Source organism: Nelumbo lutea, chromosome 2, assembly GCF_056320005.1.
Source record: "Nelumbo lutea isolate HS-2025 chromosome 2, American lotus-T2T, whole genome shotgun sequence".
NCBI lineage: Eukaryota > Viridiplantae > Streptophyta > Magnoliopsida > Proteales > Nelumbonaceae > Nelumbo > Nelumbo lutea.
In genome coordinates, this window is record NC_142685.1 from 4,480,350 (window position 1) to 4,493,582 (window position 13,233).

The 13,233-nt window shown below is 36.5% G+C and overlaps 1 protein-coding gene across 5 annotated transcripts; it reads left to right on the forward strand.

Moving 5' to 3' along the window:
- Window positions 1–719: 719 nt before the first annotated feature.
- On the forward strand, window positions 720–12,902 carry LOC148868188 (serine/threonine-protein kinase AFC1-like). 5 transcript variants are annotated; one of them, XR_016107347.1, is made up of 13 exons: window positions 720–1,057; window positions 1,732–1,903; window positions 1,986–2,012; window positions 2,239–2,392; window positions 2,482–2,530; window positions 2,640–2,754; window positions 3,980–4,071; window positions 5,535–5,691; window positions 5,803–5,867; window positions 6,619–6,716; window positions 6,788–6,893; window positions 7,329–7,460; window positions 12,384–12,902. XR_016107347.1 is itself a non-coding variant. In XM_088970416.1 (12 exons), exons 1-12 carry the CDS (start codon window positions 953–955, stop codon window positions 12,537–12,539), a joined length of 1,296 nt encoding a protein of 431 aa, XP_088826542.1. In that variant the 5' UTR covers window positions 720–952; the 3' UTR covers window positions 12,540–12,902. The 5 variants fall into 5 exon arrangements, 2 of the variants coding, with proteins under 2 accessions (XP_088826542.1, XP_088826543.1); XR_016107348.1 differs by having other exon boundaries at window positions 12,418–12,902; XR_016107349.1 differs by lacking the exon at window positions 7,329–7,460 and adding an exon at window positions 8,957–9,021 and having other exon boundaries at window positions 12,418–12,670.
- Window positions 12,903–13,233: the final 331 nt, after the last annotated feature.

Consider the following 13,233-nt stretch of genomic DNA (forward strand, 5'->3'; position numbering starts at 1 on the left):
TCTCATGTGAACCGATGATGACAGGCACCTGTGTGCCATGATGATAGGCAACCGCTTGGGCCGGAACACACCCGTGCACCAAGGGCAATGGGGTAGCTCACTCAGCTTGGGCAAGGGACTGGCATGGTGAAGGGACGTGCTTGAGCCAAGCCCGCATGCCAAGCCTCCCTTGAGTATCGGCAGCGCAGTGCCGATCCAACACTGTCCCCATGAGCAAGTGTGCGTCCATGAGGAACCCTGGTAGCCATGCTAGCCGTTAACCAGGGCCGCCCCGCAAGGGGATGATGGTCTAGGAGTGTCAAGGTTAGGCACCCAATGAGGTCGACCACACCTCCTCAAAGAGTAGATTAAGCTTCTAAAGGTCTACTTGAAGATGACATCAGTTCTCTAAAAAATCTTACAGACAAAAATGACGGACATATCCCTAACGTAAGCCTACCAAGCCTAACTAAGCCTATGTGAGACCATCACAAGTGTCAATATAAGCCTTCTCCAGGCACACTTGAAAGCATTACAATTCAAGTGGATGGATCGTATGATCAGAATCCATCTTACGTGAGTGTGCCAACATTGCAATCCAAATGGACACGTATTGACCAGCAAGGCTGGCTGTCGGCATCAATCCATCCATGAAATTAGACATGTGAAAGTGTAGGAGATCTACTGTCTGGATAAGTTTTAAGGTCCAATATTAACTACGGTTAGTTGCGGGTCTGGTTAGGTATAGCTCTCGTCTCGCTTAAAACTTAAAACTAGGGTTACGAAAAGCCAACTTTATTGCTGGTTTTATCCTTCAATTTTATTTGGTATATTTTTTAATACATAAAATTGTAAAAAAGAAAATAAATTTTTGTTTTGGTTTTTCTTCATCAGATCTTCGTCTCTGTTATTTGTCACTCTTCTTTCTCTCTGCAACTTCTTAATTCCTCTATCTGCGAAGGGGCAAATTTTAATGGGGACAGAATGGATTAACGGATTTTCTCAGTCGAACATGGATAAGCGCCCAAGAAAACGGCCTAGATTAACATGGGACATGCCTCCGGTTCCTCCTTCCAAGGTACGATTCTCTTCTGTTTCCTCATAAATTACTTTATTTTTCCTGAGTTATCATCGGCTTCTCGTAGAATTTTGTTGCTTGTAACCCTAAGTGTCGTTCTTCGTTTTTAATGTTTCATGTCAGCGATTTATAAAAAAAAAAGAAAGAAATTGTCGGTAATTGTTTCCTTTTCCCCATTTTAATCCTCTAAGGCGTCAAAACCTCATGATCTAAATGATACTTCAAATTTTAGAATTCTGTTTTCAACATTTTGATCTCTATTTATTCCTATTATTTATTTCTTTTGTTTTATTCCCTAAGAAGTCAAAACCTTCATGATCCAAATAATGCTCGAATTTAATTTTAGAATTCATTTCTGAACATATAAATGATATCTTTTCAATTTGGTTATCTATTTTCTTTTGTTTTGTTTGTTTATTTTGCTGCGGATCTGTCTTTGTATATTTTAAATATTATTACTGGAATGCCTTTTCTTGCTAAATCTGAATTTTTGCTGGCGTTATTTTATCCTCGCCTTCCTAGTTCTTTTCAAAGTTGCCATTCTCCCGATGCATTCTATCAACTTTTTGTATGAAACTATGATGGTGTTTTTGAGCTGAATTTCTTGTTAGAAAAAAAAGGAAATTGTGGGGGGTTTGATGCATTTGCTAGATTGAGTGGTTGGATTTGTGCAGGTTCTTCCAGCTATATATTGTGGCCAAGAATATGTGACGGGGGCCGTTTCCAGCTATGCCTATTCTTCTTTGTATTACAAGGGAATGCCTCGCAATGGATCACCTCCATGGCGAAATGACGACAAAGATGGCCATTATGTCTTTGCCATTGGGGAGACTTTGAACCGACGCTGTAATTATACACAAATTTGTATACTTTTCTTGTATTGTTAATTAATTCTTTGTACCTTATTATTTGCTTTTGGTACATGCAGATAGGATCCTTAACAAAATGGGTGAAGGTTGGTTTTTTAGTTTTTCAATCATTGAACTCATTCTTTTCCAATTCTCTCTCTCTCTCTCTCTGTTTTGCCTGTTGACTCTCTTCCAGTGCCAAGTACTTCATTTTTTCTCCCGTGCACATGTTTTTATTGCAATTAAACTTAAAAACTGGGGAACTCTGTTCTCACGCCATTTTCTGGGATCATCTTTCCTTTATCTCATTCTCTAATGGTGCAATTGTTGCAGGAACTTTTGGGCAAGTCCTGGAATGTTTGGATTATGAAATCAAAGAACTGGTTGCAATTAAAATAGTGCGCTCTATTCACAAGTATCGTGAAGCTGCTATGATTGAAATTGATGTCCTACAGAGGCTTGCAAAACATGATGTTGGTGGCAGACGGTAGGACATTTGTAATCTATCATTTTCCATCCCTTTTTAGCTGTAGCCATTTAAGGTGAATTTGGTATAAATGGTTTTATTCTTTGCAGTTGTGTGCAAATACGGAATTGGTTTGACTATCGTAATCATATTTGTATTGTAAGTATTTATTGGTATTTTTGGTTCATTTTGGAGGGCGGTGCATTTCCTCCACGACTGAATATTATGCGAGTTAAAACTTGCGGATGAATTTAAATGGTTTTAACAGGTATTTGAGAAGCTTGGACCAAGCTTATACGATTTTCTCCGCAAAAACAGCTACCGTTCATTTCCCATTGATCTTGTTCGGGAGTTTGGCAGACAACTTTTGGAGTCTGTAGCATGTGTGTGGACAATACTTGCACCATTCTTTCCCATATTGCATCTCATTTGGTGCTTGAGTGCTTTCTTATGGCAATTTGAGTCTTAAATATCACTTCTATCCATTTTTTTCAGTAACGGGAACTTTTGTTAATTTCTGAAAAAATGTATGTCATGTACAAGAAAATGCTTGGCATCCCTCAGCCCAGATCTCCTGCTAGCAAAATCTCTGCTCACATGGCATCTTGCAACACATTGATAGTATCTCCCATACGTGTATGTTAAATTCATTGGGAGATGTTCCCAATGTTCGGCAGGATTCCCATTCTTTCAGAGTGTATGCAGAGTTTTTGCTTGCATGGAATCCCATCACGGCATCCCTCAGTTTTGGATAATAAGACTACGTAACCCATCTTCTTTTTAATTTTCTGATTTACGTTTTTCATTCATCCTTCCTAGGAATGATCCCCCAAATACATTTGTGTCTTGGTGACCACCCCTTATTTGGTAAGGCATCTGCCAAAAAAAATGATAGATCTTTGAATCTTGTTGATTGTTGCTCCTACCTTTCTAGCAAGGTAACAGATTTCTCTCATTACGTGAGGGCACTGCCACAGTTCCTCAGTTTTGTTTTCAAGCCATCCCACAATAAACTTTGAATCCCCTTCTAGCACTGGCTGGTTCTAATTTTTATCTCTTCGTATTCTTAATCCTTAGAGTATGGCCAATTACTGTGATGAGATTGTGCCATCATGGTGTCTAAATACACCTTCAATGCCTGATTTCCCTCAGTTTCCAAAGCTGCATTCATCAAAGTTCAACTTAACATTGCTCTCTGAAGGAGGGGTCCAAATTGAGGCTATTGACTTAATGGCCAAGGTTGATGAAGCATGAAACTCCTATACTTTAATCAAATCATCCACCAAATAGAGGTTAAAAACTGGTAAGGTTTTAACCCAATGTACCGCCTCCATTGTGATGTTCTCAGTCAATGTCTCTTTAGAATGGTTCTCGTCCTTGAATAATCTAGCAATTCTTTCTTCCCTTACCGGCCAAAGAATCGCAGCCCTTGTCGATCAGTGCTACCCCATTTCATCATTCAAGCATTTCCATTATGAGTAGCATTTTCATTTCCTCCCTTCATTGCAATTTTTGTTAATATCTGTTGGACAAGTGTGGCAGTTGAGAATCTTGAGTAAACTCATTATTTTAACGTTGACTCATTCATTCCATTTGTTATCCTTGCAGTTATGCATGATCTAAGACTCATTCACACCGATCTCAAGCCAGAAAACATTCTTCTTGTTTCCTCCGACTATGTTAAGGTGCCTGATTATAAGGTAGGTATTGGTTTTTGAATAATTGGACTTTCTATTGAAAATTAAGGTGGCATTTGGTTGGACTATCTAAAAAGATCATTCAAAGCTCAAAAGGATCCTTAGGATTCAAAAGATGAAGAAAAAGCTTGGAAAGTTTGTTTGGTAACGTTGTTCTCCAAATGCTTTCTTTTCACCTCGTAACAGTGGTAAATGACCAACAGGTTTTCTGGGTGCCATATTAATAACAATCTTCATAATTGTCGTCAAACAATGTTACCATATCTTAATCTCTCTGTTATTAATGAAAGATTTTTACTGATAAAAAAAAATCTTCATAATTGTCGTCAAACATGGATACATGTGTACCTACCTTAGATACATGTGTAAGTCTGTTGTAATCTATAATATTTATTGTTTTATTGTTATTTTTGTATTTTCTTCTTTTGTTGAATTTTTAATTTAGTTAGTTGAACAATTTAACTACATGGTTGGACTGCTCAGTTCATGACTCAACAACAAAAAAAATGGTTTATGTCCAGTTTAAATCTAACAAAATTATGTGTAACTAATTCACACAAGTAATGGTAAGATGTATCTCTTATACATCCTATATATCCTTCCCTCTTTTTGTTGATGAAAGTTATCTTTTATAAAAAAAAAGGGTTTCAAAGTTCTAGCAATGTTTTCAACTTGCAGTTTAACTGAGTAGTTGGAATGATTGACCCGTGAAATGGCTATGTTTCCAGGTCTGTTTATTCACCAAAACATTTAGATGCAAAAAAAAAAAATGTTGATTCAATCAATGACCTGGTGATTGATCAATTGAGCTTAATCAGCTGATCAACCATTTGTCCAATCAATGGCCACTAGTTAGACATTGATTCTCAGTTTTTTGTATTTTTAGTCGTTTTCGTTAATAAAATTAGTTCTCATTTATCACACTTATTTTTGTATAAGATGATATGCATATAATGTTAGATTCATGTCCTTTTTTTTTGCAAAATGTCTATAATTTTTTGCAATTTATATATATTTTTATATTTTATTATATACTGCTTAATTATTATATTATGGATTAACCTGTTTGACCCAGATTAGTTGAACCACTGGTTGTACAAAGGAAGAAGCGGTTCCATTTTTATTTATTTATTTTTTAACATTCATTGTAGAATGGAACAAAGCTTCAATTGAAGCTTCCTGATTTTGGTTTTTTGAGATTAACTTCCACATGGCCGTGGCTTTCAAAGAACACCTTACCAAACCATAAAAGATCTTTTTTGAGCTTTTATGGCTTTTAAGACCCCATTCATAGCCCAGCCAAACAAGGCCTAAGAATCACTAATGTACCTAATGTTTTTTTAAGCAACATATTATATTTTCCCAAATTGTGGAGTCACTGGAGTGATTTGTGCTCATCAAGTTGTACAGTTACTTAAAGTTCTTATAACTTGTGTTTGTTGTGTTTTCTTTTGGCTGTGACCTAGTTTCTGGCACGACCCACAAAGGATGGCACCTATTTCAAGAATTTGCCCAAGTGCAGTGCTATTAAGCTCATTGATTTTGGGAGTACTACATTTGAGCATCAAGATCATAGCTATGTGGTGTCAACACGACATTACCGTGCACCAGAAGTTATCTTGGGTAATGTTTTTTTATACAGTTTGTTCATTGTTTTTGGCTACATTTGAGATTTACATTTCACCATTTATTTGTAGTTGTGGTCTGACAGTCAGTTTATATTCTCTTCTGCAGGGCTTGGATGGAACTATCCTTGTGACTTGTGGAGTGTGGGTTGCATACTTGTTGAACTGTGTTCGGTAAATTAAGTTGAACTGATTACATTTTCTTTATCGAGTTTATATATTTGCAATCAATTTAAAAAGTTTAATTAGTTGTCATTTATTTGTCAAGAAGGAAAAACTGTTGCCTCTCTTTAGTTTGTATTTAACTGTTTCTATTTAGATGTCTATACTGGGTAACACTTCCTAAACGGTAAATTGGAGAAAACAATTAAAAAAACTGTTGATTGGAAAATGTTTGAAATTCACTTACTTCATTCATTATGGTGTAGCTTGCATAATACATTCAGCACTTCACGTTACATGTTATGTACAAAAAAATATGCCTAATTTTGATATACTGATGCAACGTTGAAGTTAATAAAGACTGATATGCAACCTGAGCACAGCCCAGGTTGGATTGGGCTCAACCTGAGCACGGGTAGATCGGGTTGAAGGTCGGGTTGGGGATTAGAACTTAGGGTTGGGCTAGGGTTGGCCTCAACCCGATCTAACCCGGCCCAACTTGCAGCCCTAGTTGGGCTTGGGCAGTCAAGAACCAACATGAATGAGTGGCAGAAATGCATATGCTGAGATGGCCATCAGCTAACTGGTTGATGTTTCAATCTGTATGGCCATCATCTAACTAGTCATTGGCTAGTTGAAACCTTGGTAACAGTGTATTTATCAATGAGTAATTGTTTTTTCTGTGGTAATTTGACAATTCCAATTGAGTCTATGAATCTAAGGTATGAATATCTTGTTCTTATGTTCTTTGTTGAATGTATAGGGAGAGGCCCTATTCCAAACCCATGAAAATCTAGAACATCTTGCTATGATGGAGAGAGTGTTGGGCCCACTGCCTCACCATATGGTGGCCAGAGCCGAGTAAGTGTGATTTTTTGTATGTTTTACCTTCTCAATTTTGTGTCTTACTTCTTTGACATTCATTTTGGCAGCTACCATGCTGAGAAATATTTCAAGAGGGGTGCACGATTGGATTGGCCTGAAGGTGCAACTTCAAGGGACAGCATGAGGGCAGTTTGGAAATTGCCCCGCCTCCAGGTAATTGTTTTACCACTTTGTTCTGCTTCTGTATTGTAAGAAACTCCAATATGCTCTGGTGATGGTTTATAACCCTTTATTCTGTAACGAATCTCTAAATTCTTTGGCTTCATAGTTCCAGTTAGGAAAACTGAGAGGAGATTGAGGAATGTAACTAGGAGTTGCTGTGATTCTTCTCTAGATTTTGTCAGAAATGTTGTTATTGTTATTACCTTGAGAAGCACATGATGCTTGAGAGTTTACTAGGTGGTCTGAGAAGTTGCTGCTTTACTCATCAATATTTCTTTGAATAAATACATCTAGCACTTATTTGTAGAGACAGGGATAGTGAGGGCTAAAGCTGTAATTTTACTTCTTACCCTGACTGTAGAAAAATATCTCAGTTTTAATCTGATATTGTCGTGAGATGTTAGACTGTTGATAAACCTTTTCCAGGTATTCATGCATCTCCTTGGAGACCCCTCATAGGGAAAGCAACATCTGTAGTGACTGAGCTAAGGATCCAGGATGCAATCTGAGCATTATTAATCTTCCAAGTCTGCAGCCTTTTTGCATCAGTTGCTTCAGGTATGGTAGTGGTTCCATCGATGTAGCCCCACAACCCCTTTCCCTCGACATAGAACTGAAAATGGAACTGCCATAATGCATAGGTTGTTCCATCAAACTTGATAGGAAGCACACCACCCTGTTCGGATGCCGTTGTAAGAAATAAGAATGGGAAAACAACCTCTAACAGGCTGAACACCAGTAGCAATTCTGTTCACAGTAAAAAAAAGGAAGGTTCACAGATGAATCAAACAAGATAGGGGATCAAAACCCTACAAATCAGGTCCAATCTTCACCAAATTTTTGGGGCTGAAGGAACAGCCTAGGGCTACACCAGATCTAGAATTTTAGAGCAAACCGATTAGCTACTTGAGAGAAAATCCCAATATACTAACATGACTGACGTCCCAGTCCAGGAAAAATAGGATTTCTTATCTTGATCAGAACAGTCCAGAAAGAAACATATACCAGTCCAAAAAAATGCCAAAAGAGAGGCCCAATCTGATGCTGAAAATTGGAGAATAAAAACTGAAATCAAAACCAAGAGAATCGAACCTGCTGTGAACCTGTGATACTATGACAGTTAGACCTGGCAATTGGGTTGGGTGGGTCGGGTTTGGGTTGGGTCAAGACACTTCGGGTTGATTTTGGGTTGGGTTATCAAAATACTCGACCCTAACCCTAAATATCTGGGTTAGGGTTGACCCATGTGTCAATTCGGGTCATCCCAAAAAATAACTGAAATTAAAAAAAATAAAGAAAAACTATATGAAAAATGTCAAAATTAAAGGAATTAACCTTAAAATTCCAAATATAAAATAAAAAAACTTGAACATTTAACAATTTAAAGAGTAAACAATAAAGAGTAAAGACTAAATAGAAAAAATTGAAGAGTGGAAACTTCTAACAATGCATAAATAGTCCCAATTAGACTTGACAATCGGGTCAGCGGGTTGACCCATGACCCAGCCCAGCCCAACCCAGTTTTTACTGGGTCGGGTCGGGTCATTCTCACATTCAGTTTGCTAAATATTAGACCCTAACACTGTTTTTTCGGGTTTGGTTGGGTCAACTTTTTGCCAGGTCTAATGACAGTGCAGTAAGGTAAAAGGACACACCAAGAAAGTAATATTTATATTAATGAAAGGTAAAAGGGCACTTCTGTCCTTGTAGTGCAATTAGTAATGTACAAACCAAAAGAATAAAGAATTAATGGTACAATAAGAGGTAAAGTTACAGCTTTAGCTCTCACTATCCCTGTCTCTACATTATCCGCTGTGAATGAATGCAAGTTTTTATTCGAATAAAATGTAGTACATATATATTTCTTCTTTATGTGAAATCAATTGTAGGATAATTATTGTTTTTTAGTTCATCTTCTTCCTAGTGGGTGTTTTGTAATTTTGGTCATGGCTGTTGGGTGAGTTTTGAGTTTTACAAATAAAGTTTAGGACTTTTAGTTAAAGAAAATTGATTATTGTATTTGGTCATTTTCAACCAAACTTTTGAGCATGCAGAAGAGGACTTAGAGAATGTAGACAAATATACCTCTTTCGTTCTGAACTACACCTCACACCTTCAGGTAGTGGAATGCTTCACATCATGCCTCCATGTGTTAATACATTGGTATGTAGCTATTAGTTTGAGAATATTGGAAGATGGATTTCCTGTATAGTGTGTTTACATCAAGTTTAAGCAATTAACCTATTCATAATTTATTGGATAAGTTGACTCATTTGCATGAGGTAGTGTGTTTGCTGACAACCTGGCAACATAGTATCTGTATCGATTGATGAGAGTAAAGTGGACTCAGTGCACAATTAATATGGAATCAGAGGTTTTTTAGATAAATGGGAAGAAGGAAAAAATTATAAACTGCAAATTCAACAAGGATAATAGTAGAATTGAGGATCCAATTAAGATTGGCGACCAGGAGTTACCTTAAGTGACCATTTCTATTATGGTTTGATTATCCATAGGGACGTGAGGAGGCAGATTGCAGAGAATGTTGGTCACACAATTGAAATAGGGTGAATGAAGTGTCAAGGTGCATTTGTAGTGTTGTATGATTGGTTCTACCGTTCAGATTACACTAAAAAAGCATCACATCCATAATGTGTATTGGAGATAAAAATGTTAAAGATAGATCAATGACAAAGACTGAAAGGCTACAAAGCATAGATTTAAAAATGGATTCATTCATGGGAATCAGGAGAGCTTTAATGTGTGTGACAAAATGAGGGAAAATAGACTTGGATGGTTTTGAGCATTTGCGTTGAACTTGTACTGGTAAAAGCAAGATCTGATGCAAGTTGAGGGTTCAGAATGAGTTGGGGGAATGCTAAAAAGGACATTGGTTTGGGCCTCAGGGTAGTGAAGAAAGATATCAAGGATTCATAATTTAATGGTGAAATATGGTCCCTTGATAGAGTTGAAATGGTGAACAAGATTTTTGTAGCTGATCTAATATGTTTTCGTTTCTGCTTCTTTATTTTGAGTTCCATCTAAACTTCAGTATATATTAGTTGAAGTGTTCTTCACCAAGTGCAAACACAATTCAGTTCAAGGCTTTTTCATACGGCTGCTGAAAGGGCAACTATTATACCCTAAACTGGTAAGATTGGATATACTTGTTGCTTCCAGAATTCTCCCTCAATATCTTCTATCAAGGGGCAGTTTCGATGGTATTCTAAAATCTTGCTCTATAAATCTCATATAATTTGGATTATTTGGTATGGTTACTGAGATTTTGATCATTAGGTAGAAACATTGAATATCTTAGCCGCCTCCATATATGATATTTGTCGAAATTGGAGATCAGTGGCTGATTCTTCCACTGCAAAGAAGTCTTTACTTGCTGTTTGGAGACCTCCTCCGGAACCTTTTGTCAAAGCTCAATTTTGATGGCTGTAGCCTTGGTAACCCAGGGAAATCAGGAATTGGTTTGGGTGGGTTGAGCTTCAACCCAATTGGGGATGGCCACGAGCTGAGCTCTTTACGAGCTCGACTTGGCTCGGTTTCAATTGAGTTTCGAGCCAAGCTCGAATAGCTACATATATAATAATAATAATAATAATAATAATAATATATAAAATTATAAAAAATAATACATATAATAAAAATATTATAGATATAATATTTTTATTTTTTATATATAATAGTAGCTAATTATTATAATTCTTATTTTTTTAAATATCAAATAAAAAACATTTATATGTATATTTTTATTTTTGTAAAACATTTTTTTTCTCAAGTCGAGCTTGAGCCGACCTATCTCGAGCTCATGGTTGTAAGCTCAAACCGAGCTCGAGCCTTGTACTACCTTTGCGAGCCAAGCTCGAGCCTCGTACTATTTGGCTTGGTTTGGCTCGAATCAACCCCTAAACCCAATCCATCTAACATACCAACCCATTAACAACCTAGTTATATAAAATTAAATGGGTTGGGTTCAACCCAAACCCGCCTTGACCCTACCCAACCTGCTCAAACCCATTAATCTTATATTTTTGTTCTTGAAAGTAAAAACCAACTCACTTCCACAAATAAGTTAGTTGTAGTTTGGTGGTCATGGAAGCTATTGTTTACATAATTGGTGAAGGTTTAAATCACATTACATCCATGTTATTTTTACAAGGAGAATAAAAAGCAATTAACCACTTGAAGTTATTTGACTACGCTTGGGTTTTGAGTTTGACCAAACCACTGTTGATTTGGGTTTATGTCGATTTGGGTGAACTAAGTTGATTCGAGTCAAAACTACTTTTAGTTAATAATAAATAGAAAATTAATGCATTACTTTTAAACTGTTTCACTCAAATGAAGAAAATTAAAGAAAAATGGTTAAGGAAATCATATTTGTATCATTAGTGGTTAACACAATGGTTATTCATCACCCAACCCGACCCGACCAAACCCATTTAGATTCACCCAATGGGTGATCAATCAATTTCCAACCCGCCAAGTAAATGGGCGGATTGGGTGGGCTCAAAGGGTTGGGTGAGAGATTGCCACCCCTAGGAATTGGAGGTGTGATTGGAAGCAATGAAGGCAACTTAATCGTACTCTTGGTAGGGGTGAGCAAACGGTTTATTTGGTTAAAAATCGAATCGAATAAATTAAAATTTTAAATGAAAAACTGAATCAAAACCGAAATAACTGAAACCAAAATTTTTGGTTCGGTTTTTAGTTATTTCAGTTAAAACTGAATTTCAACACTATATATATTTTAATATATATAATATACTAAAAATATATATTATACAATGTATATAAAAATTATATATTTTAATACATAGTATAATATAATATCATATATTTTATTATATTATAGACAATATAGTATATAATATAAATTATATATTATAGACAATAAAGTTCAGTTAATTCGGTTTTTTCAGTTAACTGAATTTCTAAACCGAATTAAGTTAACATCCGCGGCAACTAGCCAAGGCTACACGTTTCTAAGCATATAAATAATGTACCAGTAATTTAAAACTGTCGCGGTGAAACCATTCGACCTGGGAATCAGTCAAATATCCCTTTTATTCACCTGGTTCCAGATTTTCCCAAAAACCGTTGAGTTGAGAGGATCCAAACTAGAATGCTATGCAAAAAGCTACTAAGATGTGGTCAGGCTTTTATATCGATACTTGTGACAACCTGAAAAAAATGGGGTTTTCTGATCTCTTCTAGCAAGTACCATTCATTTTCAACTTTTTTATTTAGTAAAATTTTGTTTATTAGCCATGTAAATTTTGTTAAGCTTATAAATCTTCAGACTTCAGTTCGAATTGAGACAGCAACCAACTAACCTTGTTTTCTGCTTGTGAATTTCATTTTATTGTTCACTTTAATAACCACCTCAAAATCTAGTTTCCTGTGGCATCATCATTTTTTCTGTCCTCTTGTACATTCAATTTTTATTATTTTTCTTTGGCGTCGTAGAACCTGGTAATGCAGCACGTGGATCACTCTGCAGGAGATCTAATTGACCTCTTGCAAGGTCTTCTTCGTTATGACCCGGCAGAGAGAATGAAAGCAAGGGAAGCGTTAAGACATCCCTTTTTCACAAGAGACCTGAGGTGTGGTAATTCTTCATAAGCTAAAGAGCTTGAGATGGCCTTTATGAAGAAATATGAGCGACTCTGTTTACTTAACATTCTACATGCTGACAGCTGCTGGGTTAATTGTAAGACCATAATTTCTGTATAGTGAGTTTCTGCCCTTATGAAGTTCCTTTTTGTCCTTTTGTGCAATCATTTAATATTTGCTGAACGGAATGCAACGGGATTTTTTTTTTTTTGGATCAAGATGATAAATATAATCGATTCTGTAATATTTTTTTTTCTTTAGTTGGCATCTGTTCCGGAAAGGGTCTTACGCACTTTTTGATTGGAAATTGGTGCAGAAATGTAACAAGATACATAATCCTAGATTTGAAAGGGTTTAGATCTTTTGCCTCCAGCCAAGTAAATCTGATTATCTCTACTAAATGCTTCATGATGTGTAAAGCAAACTAAACTTGATACAAGATCGTATAGTGGATTAAAAAAGTAGGGAAGAGGTAAGTAAATTGGAAGTAAATAAGAGCGCGCGCGCGCGAGAGAGCTTTTGGTAACTGGAACTCTGGATTTCGAATTCTCCATGTGATTCTTTTCTTTTTTTTGCCAATTCTCCATGTAGTCGAGAGCTTTTTCTCCACCATGGATAAAGTCGTCTTCGGATAGAATTTATCTTGTCCCCCAATAGGGGTGATCATTCTTGGTCCGGTCCAGAAGTCCTCCAGCCCAGGCCC

Bases quoted from the DNA above. Each gene is read 5' to 3' on its own strand.
- LOC148868188 (XM_088970416.1), top strand. From the start codon at position 953: ATGGGGACAGAATGGATTAACGGATTTTCTCAGTCGAACATGGATAAG. The intron at 2,393-2,481 runs GTAGGACATTTG...TATTCTTTGCAG, and splicing joins CATGATGTTGGTGGCAGACG to TTGTGTGCAAATACGGAATT. The intron at 6,717-6,787 runs GTAAGTGTGATT...TCATTTTGGCAG, and splicing joins CATATGGTGGCCAGAGCCGA to CTACCATGCTGAGAAATATT.